The following is a 15822-nucleotide window of genomic DNA, read 5'->3' as shown; positions in this document are numbered from 1 at the left end:
AGTAGTTAAACTCCCAACTTAAGCTATTGTTCATAGTATTTATTGTTTGTTGCAAATGTTGCTTACTAATATAGTTAAGGCTCTGGGGATGGGGGGGGGAGGGGAAAACTAATTGTATGTGCTTGCCAGCATAAATGTTACTTCATTCATAATTTGGCAATATCCAGATGGTTTCTTTGCTATAATTTTGTACTTTGTATTCATTCCTAGTATGGATTGAATTAAACTTAAGAGTTAATCATCTTTTTCCTTTTTTCGCTTTAGCTTCTGAACCTATTAGTCTAAAAAACTTTAGGAGGCGATCCCAGTTTTTTGAACAAGGTAAAACAAAATTTAATAAGCACTAATGAGTATTAGTTATGCTAGTTTTTGTGGTACTAGGCTGAGCCTTGTTTTCAATCACCTGTTTATGATTTCATAAATGTTTCTCTCCTTTCTGTAGGCACATCAGGTTTTACTTTCAATTCATCAGTCTACCTCTGTGGTAATCATTATTCATTGTGGTTTTGTACGATTTGACCTGTGCCACTTTATACCCAGTCTTGCTAATTTCTTGAAACATTTGGCACACAAATGTTTTTGTAATTCTGTTGAGCCTGATATAAAGCAGAATACTGAAGGCCATACCAACATTTAAAAGACTGTTTTCAAGAAAAAATGTCATTTATATTTTGTGCTGTGAAAATTCAGTTTTAGATCTGGGCCAATTCAAAGTTTATTATACTGGCTTATATTTTTGTTAAATAAGGTCCATTCTAAGAACTGGGATTGAGGAAGAGGTGTGTGTGTTGGTATCATAAATCACGTGTTGTTATGGTCTCAATTTTTTAATGGATTTTGTTTTTTTAAGATTTCCACACATCCTTCTGTGAATGACGTGCATCACCCTGTTCCTTTATGCTCACTTTTCCTTTTCTGATAGTAATGGATTTTGCTCAGAAGTGATTTGTTTAATAAGTGTCCACCATCTGAAATAATTAAAATGACGCTGTAGTCAGTGGTGTCATCTTCCCACGTTATTCCTGTCACCTTTGTTCCACGTTCAGCCTTTGGGCAGGGTGGAGGATGAATTTAGGGCTTTATTCCAAACCATTTAATTTGAGCAATTGGATGAAATTTTTTCCCGTGCACGCTTCACCTTGATTGAAGTAATACCTTTAATTTTGGGTTAGTTTAGCCTAAACTGGACAATTGACCTGTACGGTCGTAGATGAGTGGCAAACTACGCTCAGTGGCCACTTTATTTAGGTACACCTGTACACCTTGTTAACGCAAATATCTAATCAACCAATCGTGGCAGCAATTGAATGCATAAAAGCATGCCAACATGGTCAAGAGGTTCAATTGTTGTTCAGACCAAACACCAGAATGGGGAAGAAAAGTGATCTGAGTGATTTTGATCATGATGTGATCGTTGGTGCCAGATGGACTAATTTGAATATCTCAGAAACTGCTAATATCCTGAGATTTTCAGGCACAAGTCTTTAATTTGGTGAATGGTGTGGAAAAACTAATAACATCCAGTGAGTGGCAGTTCTGTTTGCAAAAGCATGTTATTAGTGAGAAAGGTCAGAGGAGAATGGCCAGATAGGTTCAAGGTGACAGTAACTAAAATAACCATGTGTTATGACAGTGGTGTGCAGAAGAGCATCTCTAAGTGAATGACACATTGAACCTTGAAGTGGATGGGCTACTGCAGCATAAGACCACAAATATTCAATGTGTCCACTTCCTTAGGTACAAGAGGTATCTAATGAAATGGCCACTGAGTGTATATAGGCTCCCAGTTATGTTTCTGACCATCTCAAGTCACAGAACTTTTTTTTAAAAAAAAAACTGCAATTTAAGCTGAAGTTTCTCTCCAGGATCTGTTTGAAGAGGGTATAATTTACCGAACACATCAAGCTAATCGAATTGGCTATTTTGAGTTCTTTCTCAAGGCAAGCCCTTGTTGAGATGTTCTTGGCAAGAACAGACATATCTTACTCTATGCAGTATTAGAAAGACTTAGAAGCACAAGATGGTATAGGCCTATTTTCTTTGAAAGTGCAGTAAGTTTTTGTGACGGTCCCATTCCTTAATGCAGTTATAATAAATCACTGAGGGCAATGTTTGGCCTCTGGTTGCTTGAACAACATGTTGTATTTTCCCAGAATTTAGTCATATGAAATGTACATCACGACATGCAGTCAGGATTGTGCATGTACCTTCACAACACGGGCTCCCAACCTAGGGTTCATAGACTCTTTACTTAATGGTATTGGTCCGAGGCATTAAAAAAACGTTGGAAGCCCTTACGTTAGAAGAATGGGGAAATTCTATGCCAGTGATTCCTTCATATATGCAACAAAACCCAGGATTCAAATATTGAATCTTCCAATCTTGGCAGAATTAATTGGGCAGTTAAACCATGTCCGTAGATTTTTGAGCAATCACTTAGTACCTTCCAAACTGCACTGTATAGCAGCATAAATTCTGCGATGAAGTATCTCTTTTGGAACCACAAGACTCAGTTAAAGCTTAAACAAAAAAAAAATTACTTTTTCAATTTGATTCATTAAGTTCTTTTTCTCTCCAGGAGGATCAGAACCGGCAATAAACGATGTAAGTATTAGTTTATTTTGTACCTTGAGGCTTGTATGTAAAAAACAATATTTTCTGTAAGAAATAGAAGTATATCTCATTTATTTCTGTTAGTGTAAGACTTCAATACAATGCTTTCAGCAATTTATAAATTCATTTGATCGCTGGCAGATATACTTAATGTTGAAGAAATTTGCATATCTGTATGGAAAAAAGATGTTATATACTTTCTTCTTGCTGTGGTATGTTAGCTACAAATTCCATCAATTAGTGTTTCAAGTCGTTGGTCCTGGAATCCTGAGGAGGAACGAAAGCGGCAGGAGTTATGGCAGAAGGAACAAGAGCGTTTGTTGCAGGTACAGTGTTAGTCACATGGTGTTGAGATGGTTTGTCTGAGTCTACTAATAAATGCTTTGCATGGATACTAGCCCTTCAGTATGGTATGTTCTAACAAAGATGTTTCATTCAGTTTTGCTTCATTATTGTGAAAAGATTGTAATACAAGAGGATGTGAACCATTGGACATATTGAACCTTTTTCACTTACTTTTCTTGATGCAATCCAATGCCCCTGATTACTAGGGATTGTACCCAGTTCTGCTGGTGTTTGTTTGAAATTCATTATAGTAAACCTTCAATGATCCAAGAGCTTGTGGAGACAGGCTCGCAGATTTTCCAAACTATTAGGTTTTGCTAATAATCCCAACAGCCTTTTATTTAATTATTTTCATGAATGTGGCATACTGTTGTCATAAATTTTTCGGCGAATGTGCCGAATTTGAAAGGTGCAGGAAATTTGCAAATGCACCCTCTCGCCGGTTCTAGCCACAGACGGCCAAAGTCGCTGACAGTTGACATTCCAGAGACCAGCCTCTGCCATCTCTGCTGCTTCAACCTCATGGCAGGGTTCCTGTGGTTGAGATCAATGTAGCTTAGTTAGGGAAAAGTTGAGATTTCATCAACTACTGAGAGAATTAATTCTCTGGCCAAGTTTGCTCTATCGCCCTCACTTCATGATACCCTTTGCAATGCCTGGCATGGTGGCTGAATCTGTCACAGAACAGTCCAACCAAAGGATCAGGCTTTTCAGCTTCCAATGTCTATGCTGAACTAGAACACGGTTAAAATATATGTACATCAGTAGTCTGAGAGTAATTGAAATGGGTTGCATTGCTTGAGACTGAAACACTTGTAGACTAGTTCAGTCCAGCATAAGCAAGACACTGACCCACTATCAGAATCTTAAGTATTTTTAATCTGATGAAATGGACTTTTTTTTCTGTATATTTCAGTTTCCATAAGATATTTCAGCAGAATTAGATAATTTGGCCAATCAAGTCTGCTCTACCATTCAATCATAATTTTAAATTTTAATTTCCCTCTCAACACCATTCTTCTGCCTTCTCCCCATAATCTTTGATGTCCTAACTGATTGAAAACCTATCAACCTCTGCTTTAAATGTACCTCCACAGACATCTCTGGCAATGAATTCCACAGATTCACCACCATCTGGCTAAACAAATTCCATTTGTCTCTGAGCTAAAGGGATGTCTTTGTGTTCTGATGCTGTGCCTTCTGGTCCTAGACCCCCCCAGTAGAGGAAACCTCCTCTCCACGTCCAATCTGTCTGAGCCATTCAATATTCAATTGGTTTCAATGAGATCCTCCCTTATTCTTCTGAACTTAAGCAAGTATAGGCCCAGAGTCATCAAATTCTCCTCATATTAACTTTGTCATTCCCGTGATCATTCTTGTAAACCTACTCTGGACCCTCTCCTATGCCAGCATATCCGTTCTTGGATAAGGGGCACAAAACTTCTCACAACACTCCAAGTGTGCACTAACCAATGGCTTATAAAGTATCAGCATTACATCTTTGCTTTTATAATCTAGTCCTCTTGTATTTGCTTTCCTTATTATCAACTTCACCTGCAAGTTATCCTTTAAGGAATCCTGCATTAGGTCTTCCAAGTCTCTTTACCCCAATGATTTCTGAATTTTCTCCCTGTTTAGTAGATAGTCCACACCTTTATTCATTATACCAGTGCATGACTGTACATTCCCTACACTGTATTCTTTCTGCCTCCTCTTTGCCCGTTCTCCTTTGTTTCAGTCCTTTTTTTTCATGAAAGTAGAGTCCAGATGGTTATTGAACAGGAATGGTTTTTATATTAGGAGAATTTCTGGTTCTGCCGTTCAAACCTGGTTACTATCCTTTTGCATTGCAAAGGTCTTAACATTGGTCTTCTCACTCTGCTAGTCGATTGCCAGCACGTTGTTGTAGAGTTTGCTAGTTATAACATAGTTTGCATGACTCTTTGTTTGTTAGTGTTGTTGAATGGTAGCACATATTTTGCAAACAGTCTTTGCCAAATCTAGGATCAAAACAAGTGCTTGTTTTGAATGGTAGAAGGCATGGTCAATGTTTATGAATGTTTTCTAGATCGCTCATTAACTTCACATCACTGAGTAAAGTCCATTAAAAATTCTAGCACATGAGAAAGTGATGTAAGTCTATTTAAAATTTTGCCTAAAATATAACATCTTAAATTTAGTAATGCACATCTGTTTTAAATTATTAAAAAATTATGCAGTCTTCAAATTTTAGATGTTTGTTTCTAAATTGACTTGAATAAGAAATTTAAAAATTGCACAGGAATGTGTCCTTGATTACATGCAATAAGCTTGTGATGTCAGCTTGTACCCTGATAAGACCTGGCTTCATTAATTAGCACAAAGCTAAACTGTGAAAGCAGAATTGAGCATACAACCCTACCATGACCACGTTTGTGCATTTGATACTTCCCTTGGCAAATCATTTTCTGTCACTTAGTTTGATTCAAGTTTTGGCATTGGCAATGAGCTCTTTCATACCTCCGTGCACTTTTCGCTAACTGTTTTGATCATTTGGAACCACCAGGAAAAATATCAGCGTGAACAAGAAAGGCTACAGGAAGAGTGGGAAAAGGCCCAGAGAGAAGCTGAACAAGAAGGTTCCAAGTACTATGAAGAGGTAATGAGAGATGTAGTGCAATACTGAAGAACATGCTTACAGGTGTGGGAAATCCAAAGAGCAGTGCATTTGTCTTGGAGATGATAGCAGTAATTTTTGAACTTTTTAAGGGTGGACTGGAGAAAATCAAATTTAGTTTTAAAATACTGAAAATAATTAAGCCTCTTGGTTTGGGTTATTTCAAATTAACTATAGTCAACATCATTTAAATGTTCATACTATTGTCCTTGTCATTGTCTTGGTGTTGTTTAATATTGAATGTTCGTCACTAAAACTTAGTTATTGTGAATAGAATATAACTTCATGGTGCCAGTCCAAACGTTGTCAAAGGGATTAACGTTAAAAAGAATTATTTCACAAACTGGATTATAAATTTAATAGAATCAGAATCAGGTTTATTATCACTGGCATGTGATATGAAATTTGTTAACTCAGCAGCCGCAATTCAATACAATGCATAATCAAGCAGAGAGAAAAAAAACATAATAATAAATAAACAGTTATGTATATTGAATAGATTATACATAACTGTAATATAATATACATAACTATAATTTCTGTGCAAAAACAGAAATATTGTATATTTTTAAAAAAGTGAGGTAGTGTCCAAAGCTTCAAAGTCCATTGAGGAATTGGACAGCAGAGGGGAAGAAGCAGTTCCTGAATCTCTGAATGTGTGCCTTCAGGCTGCTGTACCTCCTACCTGATGGTAACAGTGAGAAAAGGGCACGCCCTGGGTGCTGGAGGTCCTTAATAATGGACGCTGTCTTTCTGAGACACTGCTCCCTAAAGATATCCTGGGTACTTTGTAGGCTAGTACCCAAGATGGAGCTGACTAGATTTACAACCTAGGTGTTACTAATTGCTAATGGAACCATTTCCCAAACCATCTATCCTTTATGCTTGACATTGTTGATTTATTAAAGATTCAAAATACATTTGTTATCTAAGTATGTATGCAGTATACAACCGTGAGAATCATCTTCCCCATAGACAGCCATGAAACAAAGAAAACCGGTAGGTTACATGAAGATAAAGAATATTATCTTTGTATTTAGATGCCAACTAAAAGTTGACTTTTAAGACTACTCTGACTTTTGAAGTGTTTTAGTCTCTTGCCCTTCATGAACAAGAAAATGTTGCTGTGAATCATGGATGTCAGCTAGTTAGAACAGTGAGAAGAGTTTAAAGGGTGAAAGCTTTATAGAGTGGGTGTTGGAGGAGCAGGCGACAGAGTAGAGGGAGACTGAGTAGAAGGGCTTTGGCTCAGCAGGGCTTGGGTGATAATGGGTCGAGGCGGGGTAGGTTATCTGTTCAGAATACAGGCAGGAAGAATGTGTGTGAGGCTGGTGTTCTGTGCTCGGTGTCAGATGTGGGAGGTCCTGGAGTCTCCCAGCCTCCCGGACGGCCACATCTGCACCAGGTACATTGAGCTACAGCTCCTTAGGTAGGGGGTTAGAGAACTGGAGATGCAGCTCGATGACCTTTGTCTGGTCAGGGAGAGTGAGGAGGTGATAGGCGCTATAGGCAAGTAGTCACACTGGGGCCTTGAGAGACAAATAAGTGGGTAACAGTCAGGAGAGGGAAGGGAAAGAGTCAGATACTGGAGAATAGCCCTGTGGCTGTCCCTTTTAGCAATGAATACTCCTGCTTGAGTATTGTTTGGGGGTGGGGGGGGGAGATCAGCCTACCTGGGGGAAGCCACAGTGGCCGTGCCTTTGGCACAGAGTCTCGGCCTGCGGCTCAGAAGGATAGGGAAAGGAAGAGGATGGCAGCAGTGATGGCGGACTTGATAGTTTGGGGGTCAGACAGGCGATTCTGCGGATGCAGGAAAGAAGCACAGATGATAGTTTGCCTCTCAGGTGCCAGGATCCGGGATGTTTCTGGTCGTGTCCAAGATATCCTAAAGTGGGAAGAATAACAGCCAGACGTCATGGTACATAATGCTACCAACAACATAGGTAGGAAAAGAGAGGAGTTCCTGAAAGCAGACGAGAGGGAGTTAGGAAGAAACTTGAGAAGCAGGACCTCAAAGGTAGTAATCTCGGGATTACTGCTATGCCACATGACAGTGAGTATAGGAATCGATTGAGGTGGAGGATAAGTACATGGCTGGGGAGAGTTTAAACTAGAATTGCTGGAGGGTGAGAACCAAACTGGAGGAAGGGGCAGTTGGCTCACAAATAGAGAAAGCTTGTAGGCAGTGTGAGAGGAAGGAGAGGCAGGTGATAGAGAAGGGACGTGCTCAGACCGATGGTTTGAGTTTTGTCTATTTTAATGCAAGGAGTATTGTGAACAAAGAGCTTAAAGCATGAATCAGTATTTGGTGCTATGATGTTGTGGCCATTACTGAGACTTGGATGGCTCAGGGGCAGGAAGAATGCCAGACTTTAGATATTTCAGAAAGGACAGGGAGGGAGGCAAAAGAGGTGGGGGCATGGCACTGTTGATCAGAGAAAGTGTCACGGCTGCAGAAAATGAAGTAACGGAGGGGTAGGAACAGGAAAGGGTCGATAACTCTACTGGGTGTTTTTTATAGACCACCCAATAGTAACAGGGACATAGAGGAGCAGATAGGAAGACAGATTCAGGAAAGGAGTAATAATAACAGATTTGTTGTGGTGGGAGATTTTAATTTCCCAAGTGTTGATTGTCATCTCCTTAGAGCGAGGGGATTAGATGGCATGGAGTTCGTTACGTGTGTTCAAGAAGGTTTCTTGGTACAGTATGGTAAATAAGCCTACAAGAGGAGAGGCTATACTTGATCTGGTATTGAGAAATGAACCTGGTCAGGTGTCAGGTCTCTCAGTGGGAGAGCATTTTGGAGATAGTGATCACAATTCTATCTCCTTTACCATAGCATTGGAGAGGGATAGGAACAGACAAGTTAGGGAAGTGTTTAATTGGAGTAAGGGGAAATATGAGGCTATCAGGCAGGGACTTGGAAGCATAAATTGGGGACAGATGCTCTCAAGAAAATGTACTGCAGAAATGTGGCAAATATTCAGGGGATATTTGCGTGACGTTTTGCACAGGTACGTTCCAATGAGATAGGGAAAGGACGGTAGGGTACAGGAATCGTGGTGTACAAAAGCTGTTGTAAATCTAGTCAAGAAGAAAAGAAAAGCTTACGAAAGGTTCAAAAAACTAGGTGATGATAGAGATCTAGAAGATTATAAGGCTAGCAGGAAGGGGTTTAGGAATGAAAATATGACAACCACAAGGGGCCATGGCGGACAGGATTAAGGAAAACCCTAAGGAACTCTGCAATAGTAAGGGTCCCAGAACAGATCCCTGAGGCACACCACTGGTCACCGACCTCCATGCAGAATATGACCCATCTACAATCACTCTTTGCCTTCTGTGGGTAAGCCAGTTCTGGATCCACAAAACAATGTCCCCTTGGATCCCATGCCTCCTTACTTTCTCAATAAGCCTTGCATGGGGTACCTTATCAAATGCCTTGTAGAAATCCGTATACGCTACACCTACTGCTCTTCCTTCATCAATGTGCTTAGTCACAGCCTCCAAAAATTCAGTCAGGCTCATAAGGCATGACCTGCCCTTGACAAAGGTATGCTGACTATTCCTAATCATATTGTACCTTTCCAAATGTTCATAAATCCTGCCTCTCTGGATTTTCTCCATCAACTTACCAACCACTGAAGTAAGACTCACTGGTCTGTAATTTCCTGGGCTATCTCTGCTCCCTTTCTTGAATAAAGGAACAACATCCGCAATCCTCCAATCCTCTGGAGCCTCTCCCGTCCCTATTGATGATTCAATGATCATCGCCAGAGGCTCAGCAATCTCCTCCCTCGCCTCCCACAGTAGCTTGGGGTACATCTCATCTGGTCCCAGCAACTTATCCAATTTGATGCTTTCCAAAAGCTCCAAAACATCCTCTTTCTTAAGTATCTACATGTTCAGGCTTTTCAGTCCACTGTAAATCATCACTACAATCACCAAGATCCTTTTCCACAGTTAATAATGAAGTGAAGTATTCATTAAGTACCTCTGCTATTTCCTCTGGTTCCATACACATTTTCCCACTGTCACTCTTGATAGGTCCTATTCTTTCACATCTTATCCTCTTGCTCTTCTCATACTTGTAGAATGCCTTAGGGTTTTCCTTAATCCTGTCTGCCAAGGCCTTCTCATGCCCCCTTCTGACTCTCCTAATTTCCTTTTTAAGCTCCTTCCTGTTAGCCTTATAATCTTCTAGATCTCTAACATTACTTAGCTCTCTAAACCTTTTGAAAGCTTTTCTTCTTGACTAGATTTATTACAGACTTTCTTACACCACGGTTCCTGTACCCTACGATAACTTCCCTGCTTCATTGGAATGTACCTATGCAGAACTCCACACAAATATCCCCTGAACATTTGCCACATTTTTTCCATACTTTTCCCAGAGAGCATCTGTTCCCAATTTAAGCTTCCAATTTCCTGCCTGATAGCCTCATAATTTCCCTTACTCCAATTAAACGCTTTTCTAACTTGTTTGTTCCTATCTCCCTCTAATGCTATTGTAAAGGAGATAGAATTGTGATCTCTATCTCTAAAATGCTCTCCCAGAGAGATCTGACACCTGACCAGATACACTTCCCAATACCAAATCAAGTACAGTCTCTCCTCTTGTAGGCTTATCTACATATTGCGTCATGAAACCTTCCTGAACACACCTAACAAACTCCTCCCCATCTAAACCCCTTGTTCTAGGGAGATGCCAATCGATATTTGGGAAATCAAAATTTCCCAACACGACAACTCTGTTATCGTTACACCTTTCCAGGATCTGTTTCCTTATCTGCTCCTCGATATCCTGTTACTATTGGGCGGCCTATAAAAAAAAAACACCCAGTAAAGTTATTGACCCCTTCCTGTTCCTAACCTCCACCCACAGAGACTCCGTAGACAATCCCTCCCTGACGTCCACCTTTTTTGCAGGCGTGACACTATCTCTGATCAAAAGTGCCACGCCCCCACCTCTTGTGGGTGAAGGGGAAGATGGGTGGGAGGGGTAGGAGGGGAGATAAGTAACAAGCTGGGAGGTGATTGGTGGAAGAGGCAAAGGGCTGAAGAAGGAGGAATCTGATGAGAGGACAGTTGGACCATGGAAGAAAGAAAGGGGGGGGTCATGTGAGGGAAGTGGGGTGGCGGGTAAGGAAAAAAGGGGTGAGAAGGGACATTTATATTCCATTTATGTAATCTGGTTCCTGTCTTGATGAGTTCAATGCTATAAAATGTATTCACACTTAAGCTTATCACTGGAAGCGACAGACCAAGGACCTGATTATAGACTTCAGGAGAGGGAAACCAGAGGTCCATGAACCAGTCCTCATTGTAGGATCAGATGTGGAGAGGGTCAGTAGCTTTAAGTTCCTGAGTGGTACAAGCTGAGAAGACTTGTCCTGAATGCTTCATATAAATGTATTTGTAAAGGAAACAAGACAGCTTAGGAGTCTGCTAAGATTTGGGATTATGTCTAAAACTTTGTCAAATTTTTATAGATGTGTAGTGGAGAGTGTATTGAGTGGCTGCATTATGGCTTGGTATGGGAATACCAATGCCTTTGAATGGAAAATCCTACAAAGGTAGTGGATTCAGCCCAGTTACACCATGCCCTCTCAACCATTGAGCTCATCTACATGGAATGCTGTTGTAGGAAAGCAGCATCCATCATCAGAGATCCCCACCACCCAGTCCATACTTTTTTTCTCCCTCCTGCCATCAGGTAGAAGGTACAAGAACCTCAGGACTTGCTCCACCAGGTTCAAGAAGAGTTACTACCCCTCAACCATCAAGCTCTTGAACTACACTTATCAATTGAGATGTTCCCATAAGCAATGATCTCAATTTAAGAACTTTTTTCATGCTCTCATTATTTATTGCTATTTACTTATATTTGCTGTTTGTTTTCCATGCTGTACCTGATTTTTCTTTCATTGATCCTTTTATAGTTGCTACTCTATAGCTTTTCTAAGTATGTTCCCAGGAAGAAAGAATCTTGGGGTTGTATGTGGTGATATATATATGTACGCTGATAATAAAATTTACTTTGAACTTTGATCTTGATTGATTCAGTACAAGTCAATATTTTTGAGTACAATTAGATACGATAAATGCTAACTCTAAAATCTGGATTCAATGATTATGGGCAAGTTTTGATGTGACCATAATCTTGAAAGCATAAGTACTGATACCCTTTGAGATTGTACACAGGGATTCAGTTCTATCCAAAACCAGGCAATCTGTTCAAGTGTAGCAGTTAGCAAAGGGCAGACGCATAGTATTTAATGATCCTATTTTAGTTTCATTCTGTTTGAGTGAACACAATTTTCTTTGTAATAAAGAAAACATGCTTGGCACTTCTGATAGGGCTCTTTGGATTAGCTGCCTTTTTATTGGGTGCAAATTACTTGTGTGAGAGGTTTTAGTTGATGGTTTTTATTATGAATTTTTTTTTTTTGCTCCTAAAATATCTGTGTTCACAAGCCAACTGCTGATTTGTAGCCTAAATGAAAGTCCCAGTGTCTCCAGAGGATTTGAGATCTGTGTTTAGTTGGAGACTTAGAAAACACAGGTTTTCCGAACTTGAAGGGTTAGGGAGTCTGGCTGATCCTGAATGAATTCTGATGTCATAATGAGAGCTGGACAGTTTGGTTGAATGAGATAAATAATGATCTTTTGAATCAAGAGCAATCTTGATGGCTGCGATTAATGACACCCATGCCATTTCTGTGCCTGCACTGATTGCTGTTGGTCCGCGTGGCCTCTCTGTGACATTCATCTCATTATGTGGGGTAGTTCGGTGATCAGGCCTCAGGATGGTCTTAACCCCACCCCACACACCACCATGATCAACATCATCCCCGTTAGAGGTTGTTGTCCTTATCAGAATCAGATTTATTACCAGTGACCTATTCTGAAATTTGTAATTTGTGGTAGTAGTATAGTGCTAGACATAAAAATTACCATAGGTTATGATAAAAATAGATAGTGAAAAAGAGGAATGCTGAGGTACTGTTCATGGACCATTCAGAATTCTGATGGGGACAGGAGGAAGCTGTTCTTCAAAAGCTGAGGGTGAATCTTCAGGCTGCTATGCAACGTCCTTAATGGTCGTAATGGGAAGAGAGCATTTTGCCCCGAATGGTGAGGGTTCTCAATGATGAATGCTTCCTGCTTTGAGCCACCAATAACAGACATGGTCTTGGTGGATGAATCAGTTCACCTTCGAGCTGTTCCCTCACATATCTCCAGAGAGGACAACCTGAGAATGTCACCCCACATGGAAGGAAAGAGAAAAAATCTGCATTCTGGAGCCATAGTGTTGCAGCAGGGGGAAAGGGGCCTTCAGCCCCCTAAGTCTGTGCAGACCTGCTTCCATTAATCCCACCTTAATCCAATTTGCATTTCCCCAGAGTCATCAACTATTTTCCTCCCTCTGCGCAAGTGGTATTTAGTAGTTGCCAGTTAACCAATAAGTCTACATGCCCTTGGGATGTGGCAGGAAACTGGACCAGCTGGGGGAGAATGTACAAGCTCCACACACTCAAGGTCAGGATTGAACTCTGATACCTGGCGTTGTGAGGCAGTGGCTCTTCTCAATGTGTCATTCTGTGAACTTCACAATCCCAGTACTTGCATTGCAAAAATGGCCAAGCCGCCCACACTGACTGGGAATGACCTATGTAGCCTCCCACATTATCTGGCTTTTGGTTTCTGGATTGTGGCTCATGACAGTTCCGATATATAAATAAAGATTTCAACCTTTACCGAACTAAACAAGTGGATTTCTGCCCTTTACCCAGCTGCCCATTGCTTAAAAAGTCACTTCATTTTGTCGTGATCCTCCTGCCATCAGCGTGCTGTTGCAGCTCACAACACGCTGGAACAACTCAGCAGGTCAGGCAGCATCTGTGGAGGCAAGTGAACAGTCGACATTTTGAGTTGAGACTCTTCGTGGGGACTGGAAAGGAGGAAGGCAGAATAAAAGGGTTGAGTGGGAAGGGGTGGAGGAGCATGACTTGGCAGATGATAGGTAGGTCCAGGTAAAGTGCGGAGGGAAGGACTAATGTGAGAGACTGGGAGGTGATAGGTGGAAGAGCTGAAGCTGAAGAAATCCAGTAGAAGAGGACAGTCGGCCATGGAGTAAAGGGAAAATGATGGGGAGCCCAAGGTGGAAAGTGTGGGTGATAGGTAGGCCTCTTGAGAAACAGGTAACAAAGGTGGGACGTTGTTACTGGAAGTCAGTGTTGATGCCACCAGCTGGAGGTTGTTCAGTCTGTTTAACGTTATTCAGTCAGCCTGATTGCCTCTCCCTTTCTGCCTCAGTGCAAACATTTGAGTAAAGTCTGACCACGGTTTCTCATTCTCAGTACACTGAATATAATTATAATCTTAACAGGAGCGCAAGATACTGCAAGAAACAAACACCCCAAGGCCACCTTTGGGTGCCACGGATGGGCCCCGTGAATCCAATTACAGGTTCTCTTCCCGAGATTGGATGACATCTTGGGATGATCAGGGCAGTGAAAAGGAGCTGGGCGATGAAAAAGATGGACACCAAAGTGAAGATGAGGCAAGGAATAAGGAAGAAATTCAGCTACAGGAGGAGCAGGCACAACGGGAAGTGGCAGCTCGCCTTGTGCAAGAAAGGAAACTGCAGGAAATGAGGGAATGGGAGCGCCAGGAGAAACAACGACTGGAGCTAGAGCGGCAGAAAGAAGAGCGAAGACGGAGGCAACAGGCAGAGGAGCGAGCCCGTCTGGCGGAGGCAGAAAGAGCTAAAGAATTTCAACCCCGGTGGTAAGTTTCTGAAGCTGTATTTAGTCTACTGAGTTATTTGATATAGCTCTCTTTCCAACTGTTGAGCACAAGCAACATTGGGAAGTTATTTTGCATTAAGATTAGTAAATGTAGCAGGAAAGTTTTCCAAATTATATGTGAATGTATTTAAAGGTAATGATAACCATTGTAAAGATTTAATTTCCCTGCAATCTTCTGTCTCTATAGATCATGTATAGATCATAGATCCTATCTTTAAATCCATATTATGTGTGCAAAAGAATACTGCTTCTGATTTAAGGTGTGGTATATTGAAACCTCATCGTGCTAGACCATTGTTTTTATGTATTTTATGGTCTCATCCAAATTTCTGCTGCATCTATGAGAGATTGGCATGCTCCTGAGGAAAGAAATAGGACTCCGCAAAAGGGATGGGTGGTAGAAGCATCTGTACCTACTAGTTTTATATTTATGCAAAGTTGTTCATCAATTGGGGCGAAATGGTAGTGTAGTGCTTAGCACGTCACTTTTACAGCACCAGCGTCCTGGGTTCAATTCCTGCCGCTGTCTGTAAAGACTTTGTATGTTCTCCACATGACCATGTGGGTTTCCTCCAGGCTCTCCCGTTTCCTCCCGCGATCCAAAGAGAATACTGGTTGTTAGATTAATAGGTTATTGTACATTGTCCTGTGATTAGGATAGGGTTAAAATGGGGGATTGCTGGGGTATCACAATAAATGAAAATGCTTGTGTCAGCATTTTGAAGGTGGTTGTATTTACTGTAAATTGTTAAGATTATCTGTAATCTGCTTGTAAGAGATGAATTGTATTGCTTCATTTATTTCCCGTAGTAATTGGCCTCCAATGCCATTTTGATTTTTTTTTAGGTCTAAGTCAACTTCAGAGCTCGATGAAGTTGTACCTGTGCAAAAGCATGGTGAGTTTCTCCGATTTAGTGTTTAATTTAAGAGTTAAAGACGGATTTGAATGTTTTTTTATGCAGCTTCCTAACAAGTAAAGGCAGATTTGAATATCTTTTTATACAATTCCCCAACAGGAACAAAGGAGAATTTGAATATCTTTTTATGCAGTTCCCTAACAAGTTACCTGAGTGGAGCATATTTTAACTCAATGTATTGAATAGCATTTGATGCATGTTCAGTAACATGCCCTAGGAGAGAAGAGGGCAGTACCTCTGTGGAATTACTGCAGTCTATAAATAGATTTGCATGCAAGATCTCTTCAAAAATTTATAGTTATTATTATGTATTACAATTTACTGCTGTCACAAAACAACAAATTCCTCAACATCTGCCAGTGACATTCATTCTGATTGTGAAAACTTTGTAAAGAGAGTTAATTAAAATGCATCTTATAGTTGATGTATTCACGGACTGGCTGAGCTGAAGGGCCTCCATATTGTACTGCTGTAT

At 40.7% G+C, this 15822-nt stretch overlaps 1 protein-coding gene across 4 annotated transcripts in view; it reads left to right on the top strand.

The window, feature by feature from the left end:
- The window catches only part of LOC132394363 (LIM domain only protein 7-like), a 237867-nt gene that overhangs the window by 207738 nt on the left and 14307 nt on the right, over nt 1–15822 (top strand). For all 4 annotated transcript variants that reach the window (XM_059970419.1, XM_059970421.1, XM_059970420.1 and 1 more), the window contains exons 18-23: nt 265–321; nt 2579–2604; nt 2835–2939; nt 5504–5596; nt 14010–14410; nt 15277–15326. In XM_059970419.1, the coding sequence (XP_059826402.1) occupies nt 265–321; nt 2579–2604; nt 2835–2939; nt 5504–5596; nt 14010–14410; nt 15277–15326 (732 nt within the window). The remainder of the gene's footprint in view (nt 1–264; nt 322–2578; nt 2605–2834; nt 2940–5503; nt 5597–14009; nt 14411–15276; nt 15327–15822) is intronic.

Source organism: Hypanus sabinus, chromosome 5 (assembly GCF_030144855.1).
Source record: "Hypanus sabinus isolate sHypSab1 chromosome 5, sHypSab1.hap1, whole genome shotgun sequence".
Classification (NCBI taxonomy): domain Eukaryota; kingdom Metazoa; phylum Chordata; class Chondrichthyes; order Myliobatiformes; family Dasyatidae; genus Hypanus; species Hypanus sabinus.
This window is presented reverse-complemented; position numbering and strand designations above follow the sequence as displayed.